General features: G+C 67.4%; 1 protein-coding gene and 1 long non-coding RNA gene across 5 annotated transcripts; one reads left to right on the top strand and one right to left on the bottom strand.

Annotated features, from left to right (window-relative positions):
• Positions 1-499: 499 nt before the first annotated feature.
• On the bottom strand, positions 500-15303 carry FGFR3 (fibroblast growth factor receptor 3). 4 transcript variants are annotated; one of them, XM_070462541.1, is made up of 18 exons: positions 15122-15303; positions 14539-14749; positions 9110-9376; positions 8929-8982; positions 7403-7575; positions 7196-7319; positions 6898-7088; positions 6093-6243; positions 4623-4813; positions 4180-4328; positions 3702-3823; positions 3508-3618; positions 3147-3337; positions 2938-3060; positions 2788-2858; positions 2488-2625; positions 2283-2388; positions 500-2194 (listed from the first exon to the last, which is right to left on the bottom strand). In XM_070462541.1, the coding sequence occupies exons 2-18, from the start codon at positions 14645-14647 to the stop codon at positions 2048-2050; spliced, it is 2418 nt and encodes an 805-aa protein (XP_070318642.1). In that variant the 5' UTR covers positions 14648-14749; positions 15122-15303; the 3' UTR covers positions 500-2047. The 4 variants fall into 4 exon arrangements, with proteins under 4 accessions (XP_070318642.1, XP_070318643.1, XP_070318644.1 ...); XM_070462542.1 differs by having other exon boundaries at positions 4180-4325; XM_070462543.1 differs by lacking the exon at positions 6093-6243 and adding an exon at positions 5284-5428.
• Positions 15304-15477: 174 nt separating this feature from the next.
• On the top strand, positions 15478-16666 carry LOC110151553 (uncharacterized). Its single transcript, XR_002318109.2, has 3 exons — positions 15478-15618; positions 16179-16275; positions 16419-16666. It is a non-coding gene; the product is annotated as an uncharacterized lncRNA (long non-coding RNA).
• Positions 16667-16973: the final 307 nt, after the last annotated feature.

Genomic DNA, 16973 nt, shown 5'->3' with positions numbered 1-16973 from the left:
CTGTAGACTGTCGAAGCCCGGGACCTTGTTTACATGGGGTCCCATGGTGGGGTAGGGCACCCACCTAGAAGCCTCCCTCTCCCCAGCTGACTGGGTAAACAGACACAGGGGACAGGGTGGAGGCACGGGGCCTTTTAACCAGCAACAAGTACCTGGATGTGACCCCCCAGAGTCCCTGAAAACCATGAGCTCAGGACAGACAGGATGGCCAGGCCCAGCCTCTCCTCACTGCCCCTTCACACAAACACATCATCTGCATCCCCTGCCCCTGGAGACCCCAGACCAAGGCAGTGAAGACCACTGGTGATGAGGTTCTGCACTGCCAGTGGCAGGCCCCTGTGCCAGAGATCTGGGCTGGAAAGCCCTGGAGAGCGAGACCCAGGTGGCTGGTCCAGTCTGGAGGCCCCCACCCCTGCTGCAACCAGGGACTCCACCCTCCTGCAGGGAGGACCTGGGAGCTGCCTGGGAGCCCAGGACGAGAGACAAGAAAGCACGGATCTGAACCAGGTGTCTGTTTATTTTTTGGAAAGCACGTCTGCCGGTTTGGCCCCCACAAGGCTGGGGTCCCTGAGAACAGAGACCACCCTGAGCCTGCTGACAAGCAGAGAACAGCCGCCCAAACTCAGGGCCGTTAACAGTACAAAAAGTAACAAAACTGAATCTGTGGCTTTCTCTCCCAAGCTTTGAAAGGTAGCAGTCCGGGCTATAAAAGTCTAGAAGCATTGCGTAAGAAGTGTTAAATCTACAGCAAATACATCTTGTAAAAACTCAATAAATTATATATATAGATATATATAAACTTGTAACATCTAATAACATCTGAACCTGCATGCAGGGGTGGCCCCCCCTGAAATTGCCTCCCTGCCTGGAACACATGGCAATTAGAAGAAATTGTATGAAAATACCAGCTTGCTTTGAAGTCTAAAAAAATAAATCTCCTAGAGAAAAATCCTATAGAAATCTACTTCTCCTGCAAAAGAAGGCCAAAGGGAATAAAATATCCTCATGGAATCATCTCAAACTATTAATGACCCTTTAGGGTGCCCGGGGGTTGGCTCCAGCCTTGGGGTGCGGGCTTGGAGGCACCCTCAGCAATCCCCTAAATGAAGCATAAACCTTTTCACTGTTAATAAGTTAAAACTTAAACCTCTGCCATGCAGCTGGCTAAACACTAGGGCCCTGGGGAGCGACGGGACATGGCTCTGGGTGTCGATAAATAGCTTTACAAATATACAGGTCCAAGGACAGAAAAGCCCCTCCCTACTCCGTGGTTTCTGCGTTTGTCTCAACAGCGAGTCCTGGGGGGCCTCCCCTGGCTAAGGGGCCCCCGCCCCCTGCCCCTTGACCCCTCAGGGTCCCGGGCCTCAGTTGTACCGGCCTGCCTTTTCCCATATAGATATTTATATATATATGTATGTGTATATCATAGACACAGCATCTATTTATATAAATGTACACTCATTTCTGGAATAAACCTTTCAGATAGAAGTTAAAAGGCTCCTGCCTTCAGGTACCCGTAATTTCAGTCTCTGGGGGGCGGGGTGGGGAGTGGGGAGGCCTGGAGGTGGGGGACTGCTAACACCCCAGGCAGAAGGTGCCGCTTGGCGGGGAGGTGCGCCGCATGGGGGCTTCCCTGAAGGCTCAGCTTGGGCACTTGGAGGGGCCTCGACCCACTCTGGACCCCGGAGCCTGGCCAGCCCCCCGTGCTCCCGGTGGGGGACTATGGGCGGGGCAGGGAGCTCGGGGAGGGGCCCAGCGCTGTCCTGAGGGGCCCCGTGGGGGAGCCCCTTACATTCTACGTTTGGTCCCCTGGTGCTGCCCGTCCAGGGCGAACACCCCAGGGACCCCAGAGCACATGCGTGTGTGCACGTGCGCCCACACGCATGCGCACACACACACACATGACGTTGTCTGTCCATCCGTCCACCCGTTCCAGGTCTTGGGCCCGGGCCGGCGGGACCCGGTGATCACGGCATGCCAGCGGCAGCACGGTGGGCTGGGGTCTGTTCTCACATTGATGGGGGCTCGGCCGGCTGGCCGCAGCCCTTCACGTCCGCGAGCCCCCGCTGCCGGGTGGGGCCGGGGGCAGCAGGTCGTGAGCGAACACGGAGTCGTCCCCCGAGGAGCCAGAGCTGGGGGTGTCCTGGCCGCCTGGCGAGTACTGCTCGAAGGGCACCGATAGGTCCAGGTACTCCTGCAGGCGGCAGGCGGGCTGCGGTCAGCGCGGCCCCTCCGCACGGGAGCCATCGCGGGGCGAGGTGGGGCGGGATGGGGCCACTCACGTCGGTGGACGTCACGGTGAGCACGCGGTCCAGGTCCTCCACCAGCTGCTTGAAAGTGGGCCTCTGCGAGGGCGCGGCGTGCCAGCACTCACGCATGATCATGTACCTGGGGGACACTCAGGTCGGCCCCGCCCTGTGCTCGCCAGCGCCCCGCCCTCGGGGCTGGCCTCCCCCTCCCCGTCCCCAGCGGTGGGGGCGCACTCACAAATCGTGCGTGCAGTTGGCCGGCTTGTCCATGCGGTGACCTTCCTTCAGCAGCTTGAAGAGCTCCTCCACGGGGATGCCGGGGTACGGCGAGCCCCCCAGCGTGAAGATCTCCCAGAGCAGGACCCCGAAGGACCAGCTGTGGGTGGTGCGGGGCGCGGCCGCGTCAGCCCCGGAACAGACCCCACCGGAGCGCAGGGCTCAGCCAAGGGGGCTGCCCCCAAGACCTCCCGGGCGCCTGCCCCCAGCGGCCTGTGCTCCGCTCCCCGCCCACGCCCCTGCCAAGTTTGGGGCCACATACACGTCACTTTGGTGGGTGTAGACGCGGTCAAACAAGGCCTCGGGTGCCATCCACTTCACCGGCAGGCGGCCCTGGGGGGAGGAAGGGGGCGTGTTGGCTGCCAGGCGCCCTCCTGGCTCAAGAGCCCCCACCTCCCCGGGCTGAGCTCACGTTGGTGGTCTTCTTGTAGTAGTCGAGGTTGTGCACGTCACGGGCCAGGCCAAAGTCGGCGATTTTCATCACGTTGTCCTCGGTCACCAGCACGTTGCGGGCCGCCAGGTCCCTATGGATGCACTGGGGGTGGAGGGCGCGGGTTTGAGCCGGTCCCACGGCCTCTCTAACCCCCGCTCCCTGTCCCCCCACCCCCCGGTCCCGCTCACCTTCTGCGAGGCCAGGTACTCCATGCCCCGCGCCACCTGGTAGGCGCAGGACACCAGGTCTTTGAAGGTGAGCTGCTCCTCGGGCAGCCGGCAGGTGTCGAAGGAGTAGTCGGTGCCCGGGGGCCGCCGCGCCCTTAGGTATTCCCGCAGGTTGCCCTTGGCCGCGTACTCCACCAGCACGTACAGGGGCCCTGGGGGTGCGGGCGGCTCAGAGGGGCGCCCTGGGCCTCCCAGCGCCCCACCCCCGCGCGGCCCCGCCCACGGCCCTCACCGCCCGGAGTGCAGACCCCGCCCAGAGTGCAGACCCCGCCCATCGCCCCGCCTGCAGACCCCTGCCCCGCCCGCAGGCCTGGGCTCTCACCGCCCTGCGTGCAGGCGCCCAGCAGGTTGATAATGTTCTTGTGTTTTCCGATCATCTTCATCATCTCCATCTCGGACACCAGGTCCGATAAGTCCTTATCCGTGGCGTCATCTGTGTGGGGATGGGCAGCAGGGTCAGACAAGGCCATCCAGCCTGGCACGGGCCTCCTTGCCACATCCCCACCCAACCATCACCTTTCAGCATCTTCACCGCCACTGTGACAGGCTTGGCAGCTCGGTCCTTGTCGATGCCAATGGCCTCTGCCATGACCACCTGGCCAAAGCAGCCCTCCCCGAGAGGCTTGCCCAGGGTCAGCCTGGTAGCAGAAGCAGAGAGGCCATGAGCACACTGGCCTGCTTGAGGTCCTATCCCAGGCAGCCTGAGGTCAGTGCCACCGCCTCCAGGAAGCCCTCCACACCCGCCCCGGCAGCCCTGCTAATGTTGATAAAGGACACTACCCGGTGACCTCTGGACCGTGAGGTCACTTTTCCGATAGTGGGTCCCCCCTCACCCGTTTCAAGAGGGGGCATCCAGCCCCATATAGGCCTACCTGACTCCCATCTGAATTCAGTCAGGCCCGAGTGGGAACCCCTCCCCGCCATGGGACCCCCACCCTCTGTGCCCCCACACCCCCCAGCGGGTCAGGGTCCCAGGCCTGCGCACACCACTGACCGGGCCCGGGACAGCTCCCACTTGGGGTCGGCGGGCAGCTCGAGCTCAGAGACGTTGGCCAGGGTGGGGCCCTCGCCAGAGGACAGCCGGGCAATGCGCACCAGCGGTGTGTTGGAGCTCATAGACGAACTGGACTCCAAGGACACCTGCTGGGTCGGCAGGGGCAGGTTGGTGCCGCAGGGCCGGGCAGCCAGGACCCAGAGTGCGGTGCCCAAAGACCGCGTGCCGGGTGGGGCCTGACTTCTGCGTGGTGCCGAGCGGAGGTTTTTAACACGTTTTGCACCACAGTAACCCAGCTCTGCGGGGTGACTGTGAAGACGGGGAGGGCTCGGCCTACACCCCGACGTCCTCAGACTCCACAGAGGGGATGCACCTGGGGACCAGGGCAGCGGGCCAGGCAAGGGCACGGGCGGGCTCGGAACCTGGTATCTACTTTCTGTTACCTGTCGCTTGAGCGGGAAGCGGGAGACCTTGTGCACTGCGGGCGAGCCCAGGCCCTTCTTGGGTGGGCTCCTCAGGCGGTAGAGCGTCACGGCGGCCACGGCCAGGATGAAGAGGAGGAAGCCCAGCCCGTAGCTGAGGATGCCTGCAAACACGCCGCCAGCCTCACCGGCCTCCACCAGCTCCTCTTCGGCTGCAAAGACACAGGAGTCGGTGGCCTGGCCCAGCGTCACAGGAGCCTGCACATTGCCCAGGGCCGGAGCTGTGGGCATGGTTGGGGGGGGGGCCCAGGACAGGGTACAGGCCCTGCCCCTGGCGGGGTAGGGGGAGTGCCAGGCCTCGTTGAGTCTTCAGCAGCCAGAAGTGCGCAGGCCACGAGGAGCAGACAGACCCAGGAGAGAAAAGAGCCCAGCAGAGCCAGCAGCACCCTCACCCGCCACCCGGGAGACGCCAGCGCCACCACGTGAGCTGCCAGGGACCCCGCTGGGCTGGGGCGCTGTGGAGGGGGAAGGCCCATCTGGGCCGAGACAGGGCCCGGTGGACTCTGCCCGCAGGCCAGGTGTGGAACCCGGCCGGAGGGCTCTGCGGTCCCCTGGCCTCCCCGGCGGCACTGGTGTGTCCCGAGCCCCCAGAGGACAGAGCGAGAGTGGCAGAAGCTGGTACCTGGCAGCACCACCAGCCACGCAGAGTGATGGGAAAACCCGATAGAATTGCCCGCCAGACACGTGTACTCCCCCGCGTCCTCAAAGGTGACATTGCGCAAGGATAGAACCTCTAGCTCCTTGTCGGTGGTGTTAGCGCCCGCCGTCTACAAAGAGAGAACACAGCGCGATAGGAGAGCGCCAAGAGCCGCCCGCGGGCACCGCAGCCAGAGTCCACTCGGCGCCGATCCGGCCAGGCTGCAAGGAAAACGCCGCCACCGCCATCGCAACTGCGGCCCCCGCGGCCGAGCGGCCTCTGCCCCGCGCGTCCACACCGAGCCCGAAGCCAGTCCCTCCACCGGCGAGTCCTCTGTCCCAAGTGAGCCAGACGTGTTGGCCATCAGCACAGCAGGCGGGGTGAGCGTGCACCGGGGGAGGGGGCCAGGCGGGGGTCGGGGACCAGGCAGCCGGTAGGGCCGGGCAGAAGTGAGTAGCCGTGGGAGCCAGGGCCAGAGAGAGAGGAGGGGACAGAGAGACGGACAGACAGAGAGAGAGGGCACGCGTGCTAGAGCAGCTGAAGGTGGGCTCTCGGGCCTGGACATCTGGGGCACACACAGGGTGCAGGCAGGTCAGCACAGGCTATGGGGGTTCAGAGCAGGCGGTCACAACAGAGGCGGGGGGGGGCGGTCAAGGTGCAGAGGCGGCCACGCTGGGAGCAGAGTGTGAGCCGGGGTTGGGGGGCAGGAGTGGTGGGGCGTGCAGGTGGGCACAGGGCCAGGGCATCGGAGCTGGAGCTCGGCGTGCCAGGCAGGCGTGGGACAGAGCTGTTACCTGCTGGGGGCCCGTGAACACGCAGCCAAAAGGCCTTCTCAGCCACGCCTATGAAATTGGAGGCTCGACAGAGGTACTCGCCCCCGTCACGCTCGGACACATTGGCCAGGCGGAGGCGCGCGTCGGCCTCCGCACTCTCACTGATCCACGACTGCGGGGACAAGAGACCCGGCTCAGGCGCGGGGGCCCCGCCGGACACGCGGGCATGACTGCCGAGGAGCTGGCCCTCGCCCGGACCGAGGAACGGGTGGGCAGACCTGGCGGCGCCAGCCAGGAGGGCTGCCTGGAGGAGGTGTGGAGACACCTCACAGCGGGCGCTGTGCTTGCACTGGACACAGCTGCCTGTCACGCACCCCCGCTGCCCACTGACCCTCAGAGAGGCCCTCCGCGGGGCGCTCAGACCGCCCGCCCCTGGGGTCCCAGGTGTGTCGCTGCCAGGCCTGAGAGCTCTGGGCACCGCCCCGCCCCCAGTCTGCACTCCCGTCCTGTCTCTCAGCCCCATGGTGTGTCTTTAACAGATGTTTCTCTTTGGGCGGCAGATGTTGCAATCACCCAACTCGGGTGGCCCCCACCCCGGGTCCGTGGGAACCGAGCGGACACAGCCCTGCCCTGAGGGCCCAGGGAGGCGCCTGCAGGCAGCGGAGAGCCCTGCTCTGGGTCTGCAGGCTGCTTCGGAAAGACACCGCCCCCCGGGCCCACCCTGCTGGGTCTCGCCCAGGCTCAGCGCCTGTGTTCCCACCCCGGGCCGGACAGGCCTCCTGCCTGGGACGCCCTCCCCACCCGGCCAGCCGGCGGTGGTGCCCACCTTGAGCACGGTGACGTAGGGCGTGCCATCGGGCCCCACCTTGCTGCCGTTCACCTCCACGTGCTTGAGCCACTGGATGTGGGGCTGGGCGTCACTGTAGACCTTGCAGTGGAACTCCACGTCGCTGCCCAGCACGGCAGTCTGGTTGGCGGGCAGCCCCGCCTGCAGGATGGGCCGGTGCGGAGAGCGCTCTGTGGGGTGGGGAGGGCTTCAGAGGCGGCCTGCGAGCGCCGCCTGGGCCTGCCCCACCCCAACCCCCTCCCCCCCCCCTCCCCCGCGCCCATGCCCGGGGCCTCACCCAGCACGTCCAGGGTGTAGGTCTGCTGGATTCTGCCGAACTTGTTCTCCACGACGCACGTGTAGTTGCCGCGGTCCGAGGGCACCACGCTCTCCATGACCAGGCTCCACTGCTGGTGCCGCAGCTGCAGGTGGACTTGGGTGAGCGGATGGCCCGCCCCCCACCCCCACCCCAAGGCCCCCGCGCCCCCACCCCCCGCGGGCCCACCTTGATGCCCCCGATACGGTGCTCGCCCCGGAACTCCTTGCCGTTCTTCAGCCAGGTGATGGACGGCGTGGGGTTGCCGGCAGCCGGGCAGCGGAAACGAACAGTGTTGGCGGCCGGCACCGCTAGCAGCTTCTTGTCCATCCGCTCGGGCCGCGTCCAGTAAGGGGCCCCTGCTGTCGGGGGAGGGAGGGAAGGCTGCAACCGGGCTAGGGGTGGGCAGAAGCTTGCCTGTCCCCCTCCAGCCTGTTTCCCACTTGCGGAGGGGAATGTCAGCCTTTTAAAGACCCCTGCCCAGGGCTGGAGGAGCTTCCAGTAGCCTGAATGCCATTTCTGGGCACGCCCAAAGCCAGGTCCCCTCACCTCCCTCAAACGCCAGCTCCAGTCGGGGGGGTCCAGGGTGCCGCACCGTGACCCAGGACACAGAGGTGTCTCGGGGATCTCCACCCACCCAGGCAGGCCCATCAGGGCGGGCTCACCAACTGGCAGAGGGACCAGGGCATGGCAGGTGAGGAAGCCCAGCTTGATGGATGAGCAATGCCCAGCCACCCAGAGAACCCGGAGCCCTGTGATCGGCCGGGCGCCCGTGGGCATCTGCGAGACCCCAGGCCACACTCTGCCCCGTGGGTGACAGGATGTCCGGGAGGTCCCGCTCCCCTCCCTGCTTTCCGGGACTGTCCACCCCCACCCTCACGGCCCAGCTGGTTTTTCTCCTTTGGGGCTGGGCTGGGGAGGCCGGGCAGGCATCCCCCAGGAGGCAGGCAGCCCCACCAGCGGCCCGCTGGGTGTGCTGCGGCCTCGGGGGGAAGACCACCCCCCCCAGAGTGGGCGGGACCCACAGGGGTGGAGGGAGAAGACGGACAGGGCGCCCACTGGGTCCCCTCATCCCCGCCCTGCATCTCGTGGCATTGCAAACTCAGCTCCTCCAAAAGCAGACAGCCCACGTCCCCAGACCGGCCCCTCCACAGCAGGCAAAGCCCCCGGCCACTTGCTGTTCCAGGCCCAGGTACCTGGGCACTGTCACCCACAGGCTGTCACCAGGAACCACCGCGGGCAGCCCCTTCCCAGTAAACGCGTCTGACACCCACGGCCACGCTGGCACCCAGACAGCCTGACACCCAGAGATACCCCAACACCCACGGCCACCCCCTTTCTCCTGCCTAGGCTATCCCAGGTGCCTCCTGTTTGCCTGAGCCCCTGACTGCTGCCCCTGCCCCGGTTCACACGCACGTGGGAATGACCACAAGCCTCGCTCCCCCAGCCCTGGCCATGCCAGCCCCCCAGGTGCTCCTGGAGCCCCAGCCCCTGGCCCTGCAGCAGTGTGCACCCCACCCCTCACCTGCCGCAGAGCCCAGGGGTGGGCACCCACTGCCCCACACAGGCGGAACCCTGCGGAGGTGGTCCCCCGGCCCTGGTCTCACGCCTGCCGGCCGAGCAGGGGCCCAGTGCCTGGGGCGGGCGGGGCTGGGCCCCGGTGGGAAGGCAGGTCCCCACCTGGGCAGCCCCACACGCCTGGAGCCTGGTCTCACCTGTGTCCTCGGCCTCGTCGTCCCCATCTTCGTCGTCCCCCGAGGATGGGGCGTCTGTAAGGCAGGCAAGAGGGCGATGCGGGAAGCGGCCTGCAGCCAGGCAGGGCCCTCACTGGGCCGGGCTTCCCCGTGCCCCCCCCCCCCCCCCCCCCCGCTGGGAGCACCGCGCCCTGGCCACTACCTGCCACGCGCACGCTGAAGAGGCACAGCACCCGCTGGGAGAGGCGCTGGCGGCAGCTGTAGGCCCCGGCGTCCTCGTGGGAGGCGTTGAGCACCTGCAGCCGCTGTGGGCCCACCAGGACGCGGTCCGAGGGCGCCAGGCCCACGCCGTCCTTCACCCAGACGGTGGGCTCCGTGGGCGCCCCCGCCGGCAAGCGGCAGCTCAGCTCCACGGTGTCCCCACTGCCAAAGGCCCGCTCCTGCGGGCTGGTCTCGGGGCCCGGGACCTCTGCGGGCAAGATGGGGGTTGAGGCAGGTGTCCCACGCAGCACTGGACGTGCTGGGCCGTCTGGGGCCTGGGGGCAGGGACTGGGGAGGCGGTCCTGCCAGCCGTCCTGTAGGGCGGGCCGGGGCAGGGGCGACTGTCAATGGTGCCAGGGCCGACTCTCCTATGTTGGAGACGCAAGGAGACAGGTGGGGGGGGGCCGCACCAGTCAAACGCGTGGACACGGGACACTCCGGAGTGTCGTGAAGCATTTCTCCTGCTTTTTTTCCAACCCTTGCAAATGTTTGAGATCCACGCTGACCTCACAGGGAGCAGCACCGTGGGAGGTGGGAGCGCGCGTGCCCAACCTCGTGGGGACATCAGGGGGGGAGGACACGGAGAAGGGACAAGGCCACTCATCCCAGGAGGGGGTGCCACCCACCCCGGGACCTGAGAACAGATACTGCCCAGCATACAACGGAGCACCCCAAACTTCCCAGAACGGCTGGGGCTGAGACAGGAAAGGCCGGCCTGGAGTGGAGGCCCTCGGGGGCCTCAACAGCCTACACGCAGACTCAGAAGGGAGTGTCTTAGACCTAAACTAGCCTTGGCAGTGAGCACCAGGAAAGGGGTCAGAAATGCACGCACGTGTGGTGCCGAGTCTGAACGGTGGGGTGAGGGGACCGAGGACCCCACGTTACAGACGGGGACGCGGGTGGGAGGAGGAGGAGGGCTCCGGGCTCGGCCGGTGGAGGGCCCCCAGGCCAGGTGGGCAGCCCCGGCCCACCTCCCCCGCAGGTGCCGAGAAGCTGGGCTGGAGGGTCCTTGCAGATGTCCGCTAGGCCCCTGGGCCCTCCCGCTGCCCATTGCCCGCCCAGATCCCAAGGGGCCCACAAGGCCTGAGACCCAGGGGCTGACAGCCCATCCAGGTCTAGCTGCCAGGGCCGGACAATGCCTGGCAGCCTGGGCTTCGGGCCCAGGACAGGGCTGGGTGGTCCCGCCGCGCAGACCCGGCTGGGTTCGCCGCACCCTTACTTGTCATTCTGCTGATGCATGGCCTAGATTCGAGGCCCAGCTGCCCACTCTGGCCACGCCAGCTCCCCAGACAGGCCCTGCTCAGCCTGCCCACCTCGGGAGGCCCACCGGCTCAGGGCCCACCAGGGGGGTCCCTCAACCATCCACGGTGTCTGCATCCCCTGGGCCCCCAGTCAGGGGCTCCCGGCCTGACCGGCAACCCCCAGCCCCAGCCATGGCGTCGTGTGGGGACCACCCAGGGCTGGGAGCCGGCTGAGGCCCCCCAGAAGGCCAAGAACAGGCTAGCTGTGGCCGCCTCGGCCTCAGGCCCCAGCCCAAGGGCAACAGCAGTTGGTTCCGGTTTGGTCTGGGAGGCGACGGCAGGTCAAGCCACCCGCACAAGTATCCGCTTCAACCCGGTCCAGCAGGGGCTGGGAGGACTTAGAACGGACCCCAAGCCAGACTCGCCTGCAGCCATCACCGGTGGGGGGGTGGGGAGAGGTGGGGCCTGGACCCGGCCGACGGCTGACCTCTGACCTGCCCACCACCCTGCCCCACCAGATGGCCGCAGACCCGGGCGGGGACACCAGTGGCATCACTCCTTCCTGCAGGTCCAGTCCACCAGGCCTGCCCTGCACCAGGGGGGCCCCGGGGAGACCGGGAAGGGCCAAGAGGGTGGTCAGGCAGGGAACAGAGTGATGGACAGGGCGCAGTGGGCGCTCTACCTCGGGGGTGGGGGGCCACATGCCGTGGACTGCTCAGCCTCCTGTCCCCAGGGGCCTCGGGAAAAGCCTTCCTTGAGCCACACAAGGGGGTCCTCCCACATCCGCAGAGCCACCGGGGCCACACCTGGTATACGACAAATGTCCTCTGTGCCTGGTGGGTGCCCAAGTGCCACGTGCCAGCATCTGTCCCCGAGGGTCCACAGCACCTGCTCCCGCCTGCACCCCCAAAGACTAAGCTCAGTGAGGGGTACCGTGCCCTGGAGGAGCCACGCCAGGCCCTCCTCTGGCCCTGTCTCCCAGGACGGAATCCCCAACCCGTGACTCAGTATCCCCCACTGTCAGAACAGGGAGACCACCCAAGTAGGAGACTCAAGACCCATTCTGCCCTGGGGCTCTGCCCCAGGGCTGCTGTCCACCTGGCCAGAGCTGGAGCCTGTCTGTGGGGCAGGCGGCGACCTCTGCCGGGGGGACGTGCTCCTGGTTCGGGGTCGCTGCAGGCTTGGAGTCACTACCGTGGTTCAGTTGCTCACTCCAGTCTGACTCTTTGCGACCCCAAGGACTGCAGCACGTCAGGCTCCTCTGTCCTTCACCATCTCCTGGAGTTTGCTCAAACTCGCGTGCTACGGTTCACTCATTCACTACAGCTGAGGCCCCCTCAATGCATGGGGGTGTGCCCGGGTCAGGGGAGACCAGCAGAACAAGGATCGAATTCAGACCGGACTCAAAGGAATCCCCTGGAGCCGCTGGAAGAGAAGAGCCCTCCGACCTTGGACACATGAGGCTCTCCGCCTCCAGGTACATGCTTTAAACATCCCGGAGGGTGACCCACAGGGACCCTGAAGTCGGGGTCTCCCCCTCACCCCACCCGGAAAGAATCTGAAAGGTTTGGTAACAAAGTTAGAAAAAGAAAGGGGTGGGATTCGGAGGCCTGACTAATTCGGAGGCTAATGAGGGTTTACAGGATTATCCAGCCTAATCCTCCTACAACTGGCCACCAGGACTCCTGGATGGGCAAGGAAACTGAGGCTGCAGGCAAGCACCCGGACCTGGGGCAGGCAGCCAGTCCCTCGGGGCCCGGCAGGGCCTTGGGTTAAGGATCTGCCCCCCCAAAGAGGCTCACCACCACAAGCCTGCGTTCACTTGTAAATCACTCAGGCCAGCCAGGCCACCCCCTCCCCCAAACCACTGCCTCGGCACTGCATCCCCACCTCCTCAATGAGACCCTGGCTCCTCTCTGGGCCCAACTGTAAAATGGGGTGTGCTGGGCCACAGATAGGGCCCCAAGTGGGACTTGGCCTGGGGGGGGAGGGCGGGGACGCTCCCCAGCTCGATGCAGGTGCTCAGAGGCCAGAAGTCCAGCCTCGGGCTCAGCCCAGGTTAATGAACCACCCAGAGGCCCGTGGGGCTCAAAGTCCAGCTCTGCCGAGGAGCAGGCAGGGGAGGCTGCCACCAGGGCCTTCCTGAGACGTGCCCTGCGCTCCCAGGGACCCGTCCTGGTCGGGTGGATCCCCTGCAACCTCCCTGCCGGGTAGGGGCCCCTGCCCAGTCCCTCACTGAGAACGTGGCTCCACGTGGAGAGGAAGCTCCCGGGGTGGCCGGGTGGTCCTGCCGTGGACGCCTCCTCCACTGTCCTTGACCTCTGCCAGCTCCAGCGCAATAACTTACGCTCCCTGGGAGAGAGCCAGGCTGGGACCTTTGTAAATTTCACAAGGCCTCAGCAGCTCCTTCAGGAACCGGATTAAGTTTATTGATCTTTCAACTGGCTACCTGTTTCGCCAACTTTCCTGCGGAGGCCGGGCCCGGTCCTCGGTCTTCCTACCCCAGGCCCGCATCTGGTGGGGACGCGGCAGTCCCTTAAAGGGGGGCGGGGGTTGGGGGACCCGCTGCCCGTCCCCCCCAACCCCCCCCCACCCTGCGCCGCAGGGGATCCAGGAGGCCTGGGCCCCGCCCCCCGCCCCTCCCCCGGGGCTAGTTGACGTTCCCCAGCCGTAGGGAGTAATATCTCTATCCGAATGCGAATGCTAATTCGGTCCCCCTCCCCGCGGCCGCCTATTCGGCGCCCCGGGACGCGCGGGCCGCCCTAGCCGGCGCTGAAAGCGCGCGCTGACCTCCCGACGGCCTCTGTCACGCTGCTCAGTGACACGCACATTCAAGCGCAGGGCCCGCTTTCATTCATAAAAAATGACATTGTTCCGGGAGGCCGCCGCCGCCGCCGCCGCAGGAAGGGGCGCGGGGGGCGCGGGGAGGGGCGGGCCGCCATCTGCCTGCGTCCAGCCCGCGGCCGCCGCCTCCCTGGCACCGCGCGCCCGCAGCCGCCCGGCTCACACCTCCCCGCGAGGCCGGGCCGCCATCAATGCGCGTCTGTGGCCGCGCCGAGGTACAAAGGAGCGGCTGTTCGGGTCCCGCCCGGGTGGGGCGTGAGCTCACCGGGCGAAGGCCTCCCTCCGCGCGGCCGCCCGGCAGGGGCCGGGGGTGCGCGCAGCCCCTCGCACGCGCCGACCCTCTCCAGCGCCCCAAAGTCGTCGGTCTCCAGAGGGGCGGGCTCCCTACGGCCGCCCCCCGGGCCTCCCCTCTCTGCCCGGCAGCCACCGGGAGCCTGACAGAGCGCGTGCTGGGCGTGGGCACACGGAGCGCTCGGCCGGGGGGCGGTGCGCGCTTGCACCTCGGGGGTCCGGCGGCGAGACGCGCTCCATACCCTCTGCTGCCCGCGCCCCACGGGCCCTCCTCGCCGACCCTCGACGTCTCGCCGCACCCTGGTCGCCAGAGGGGGACCACAGCCCCACGCCGCTCGGGCATTCGCGCTAACCACTTCCCAGCCCGGCCTGGCGCTCGGCGCGCGCCCCAAGGAGACAGTTATCTTAACTCCCGGAGTGTGAGAGCTGGGAGGAGGGGAACGGAGGCACTAGAAGGTGTCGCCTGGTCGTGCAGGCCACCGAGGGGCTGGGGCCCAGCCGCGGGCTGACGCACTTTCATACCCTCCCTTCAAAGTCCAGAGTCTGCTTTGGCTGCAGCGGGCCATGAACTGGGGCCCGAAGGGGGCTGGGGCAGGGGCATCAACAGCAGGAACTTTCTGTCAGTTCGGACCCCGCAGAACAATGGGAATCGTGGAAACGCAGCCCCCAAGCCCTCCCAACCGCGCCCGGGGGGCAGGCTACGCCCGGCTGGGGAGCCGCGGGGGGCGGGGAGCGCGGATGCCACCGCGGTGCCCAGCTCGCCGCCACAGCCTCGTACTTGGGTGGCAGCCCTGCGGCTCCAGGCGCCCCACAAACTGCCGCGCCAGCTCTGGCCCCGATCCCCGGGGAGGGCGGGCGGCAGAAACCCGGACGCCGGCCCCGCGATGCCAGCGCAGAGCGCTACCTGGGGCCCACTCAAACATCCAACGCCCCACACCCACCTCGGCGCCCGTTCCCCGGCCCCGCCGCCGCCGCCCGCCGGGTCCCCGCGTACCTGTCGCTCTCCGCGCGACGCGGGGCTCCACGCCCGGGGAACCGAGGACGGCGCCGGTCATGACCGCCACTGCCACGCAAAACGCGAGGACGCGAGCCGGGGCGCCCATCGCGGGGGCGGGGGGTGCGGCGTCCTCAGGCGGCGCGCGCCAGCATGCTGCCCCCCATGGCCCGGCTCTAGCACCGGCGGGAGGAGGGCGCCGCTGTGGAATCTGCGGGAGGAAGCAGGCAACTCGTTAAGCGGGCGGGCCGGGGAGCTCAGGGGCGGAGGCGGCGGTGGCCGGGCTCCTGCGCCCCGGCCCCTCCGATCCCCGGCCGCCCCGCCCGCCCGCCCGCCCGCCGCCGCCGCCGCCGCCGCCCAGGGCTCCCGGGCCGCCTGGCGCCGGCCGCCGCCTCCCCACCGCGGTCCCTCCTCCCCCTTCCCTCCCTGGCTGCTGCAGAGCCCTCCCAGGGCGGCGGCGGCGGCAAACTTTCCAGAGCGGGAAGCCCGCGCCCCGGCCGGGCCCCGCCGCAGACACCGCTTGGGATCCGAGCCCGCCGCGCGCTCCGGACCCCTCGCGCCCGCCCGGTCCCCACGCACCGACCTGGCGGCCCCGGGCGCTCGACTCGCCGAGCGCGGCTCCCGATCGCGCCCGCCGCGCGCCGGCCCAGCGCCTGCGCCTCGTCCCTCCGCCCGGCCGCCGGGGCTCAGCTCGGTGCGCCCGGCCGAGCTGGACCGCGCGGCGTCAGCTGCCCGCGCCGCCGCCGCCGCCGCCACCGCGCACTGAGCCCGGGCGGCCAAGCGCGCGGCAGCCAGTGGGGGCCGGCCCGCTCCCGCCCCGCCCCGCCCCGGCCCGCCCCGGCCACGCCCGCCCCGGCTCGCGGGGCGCGGGGACACGCCCCTCCCCTGGGGCGGTCCGGGGGCGGGGCCGCGGCCGGCCTAGCCCCTGCCCGCCGAGGGGATTAGAGAAGGCGGGGCGGGGCGGGGGCGCCCGGCGGTCTCGGAGGGCGTGGGAGCCGGCTCCTCCGCGAGGCCCCCAGTCGCACCATCGGGCCCCCCAGCGCCGTGCGGGCGCACAGAGAGGCCGAGCGCGCTGTCCCGGTGACTAGCGGGCCGCTGACCAGGGGCTCAGGGCTGGGGAAGGCTGGGTGGGGAGGGGACATAGGAAGGGGTGGTCTCTGCGGGTGAGACTTGTCAGGGAGGCTTCACCGCACAGGCTAGGTCCTGGGGCGGGCCTGAGCAGCCCAGAAAGCCCGGGACCAAGGCCAGTTAGGCCTGCCCGCCTGGGGTTGGGATGCTAGGGGCCTGCACTCCCGGGAGCTGGGGGGCCTGGTGCTGCATTTATGAAGCGCCTGCTGCATTCGCGCAGTGCTCAGCTGCCTGAGTTCCTGGCAGAGAAGCTCACCCAGGCACACTCCACCCCAGGGAGAAGTCTGGAGACAGGGTGCTTGCTGCGCATGAGAATGGAGAGAGGGGACTGGATGGCCCTGGGTGGAGGACCCTGACTCTGGGGCTCTGAGGAAGGCCGCGGTGGGGGGCTGGTGGCAAAGCCTGAGATGCCTGGAGTGGGGGGAGGGGGGCCTGGGGCAAGTAAGGCAGGAGGGACCCGAAGGAGCCAGACTGGAGAGGGTGACCCCTGGGCCTGGCTCTGGGTCCCCCAGCCAAGCGCCTCTGGCTTCTCAGACTCCGTGTGCTCATCAGCAAATTGGTCGAGGAGAGTGTCTCTGACCTGCTGCTCCAGCCACCCTGCTGTTCCAGGTGAGCCTGGAGACACCCCAGCCTTTGGGGCTAGACCTTGGGACCCTGAAGCGTCACAGGGAAAAGTCAAGTCTAACTCTGTGTTGGAACTATTTCTTTGACTTTTTTTCCATTCCTTTTTTCTTTTTATTATAATCATACAGAATGGCCTGCCTTGGAGAATCCTGCCCCTCTCCCTGTTAAAAGGTGCCTTGGTTCAGAACCCTGTCCACCTTCCTCCAGATGGCGGGGAGGAAGAAATCAACACACCACCCTGCCTAAGGCTTGCTGTTCTAGGAGGTATTTGCCATGTTCATGGACTTTTTCCTTTGTTGCCTCACCTCCCCTCATCCCTGATCTGTAAAAGAAGCTGGCATCCAGACCCCAATAAGGTAGTTATTGTGAGACATTAGTCTGTCGCCTTCTCAGTCATCTGGCTCTCAACCCCTTGTCTCTGGTTCACTGGCCTGCCGCGCGGCGAGCAGCGTGAGCTTGAACTTGCTGACAAAAGGGCCCACTGCTCTGTGCCCCCCCGACAGATCAGTGCCTCTGCCGTGTGCCGCCTTGGTTGCTGGCTCTGGTCAAGCCCACGTCCCCCAGACTGGGCAGGGGCACCATCCGCTTCCGTGTGGGTCTGGCTGGTGGGCAGTGCTAGCAGAGGAGGGCATTCCCACGGTGCCCCCAGAGTGGTCCATGAGCCCCCGCTTCCTCCAGCGAAG

Source organism: Odocoileus virginianus, unplaced genomic scaffold (genome assembly GCF_023699985.2).
Source record: "Odocoileus virginianus isolate 20LAN1187 ecotype Illinois unplaced genomic scaffold, Ovbor_1.2 Unplaced_Scaffold_5, whole genome shotgun sequence".
NCBI classification, from domain to species: Eukaryota; Metazoa; Chordata; class Mammalia; order Artiodactyla; family Cervidae; genus Odocoileus; species Odocoileus virginianus.
Note: the sequence above shows the minus strand (reverse complement) of the source record. Positions and strands in the feature narration are given on the sequence as shown.

What these genes read in the sequence shown, in the direction of transcription:
- FGFR3 (XM_070462541.1), bottom strand. Translation starts at nt 14,647, where the DNA reads ATGGGCGCCCCGGCTCGCGTCCTCGCGTTTTGCGTGGCAGTGGCGGTC. An exon ending in CGTCGCGCGGAGAGCGACAG is followed by an intron (nt 9,377 to 14,538) that starts GTACGCGGGGAC and finishes TCTTGCCCGCAG; the next exon opens with AGGTCCCGGGCCCCGAGACC. An exon ending in TGGGAGCTGTCCCGGGCCCG is followed by an intron (nt 3,824 to 4,179) that starts GTCAGTGGTGTG and finishes TTCTGCTACCAG; the next exon opens with GCTGACCCTGGGCAAGCCTC.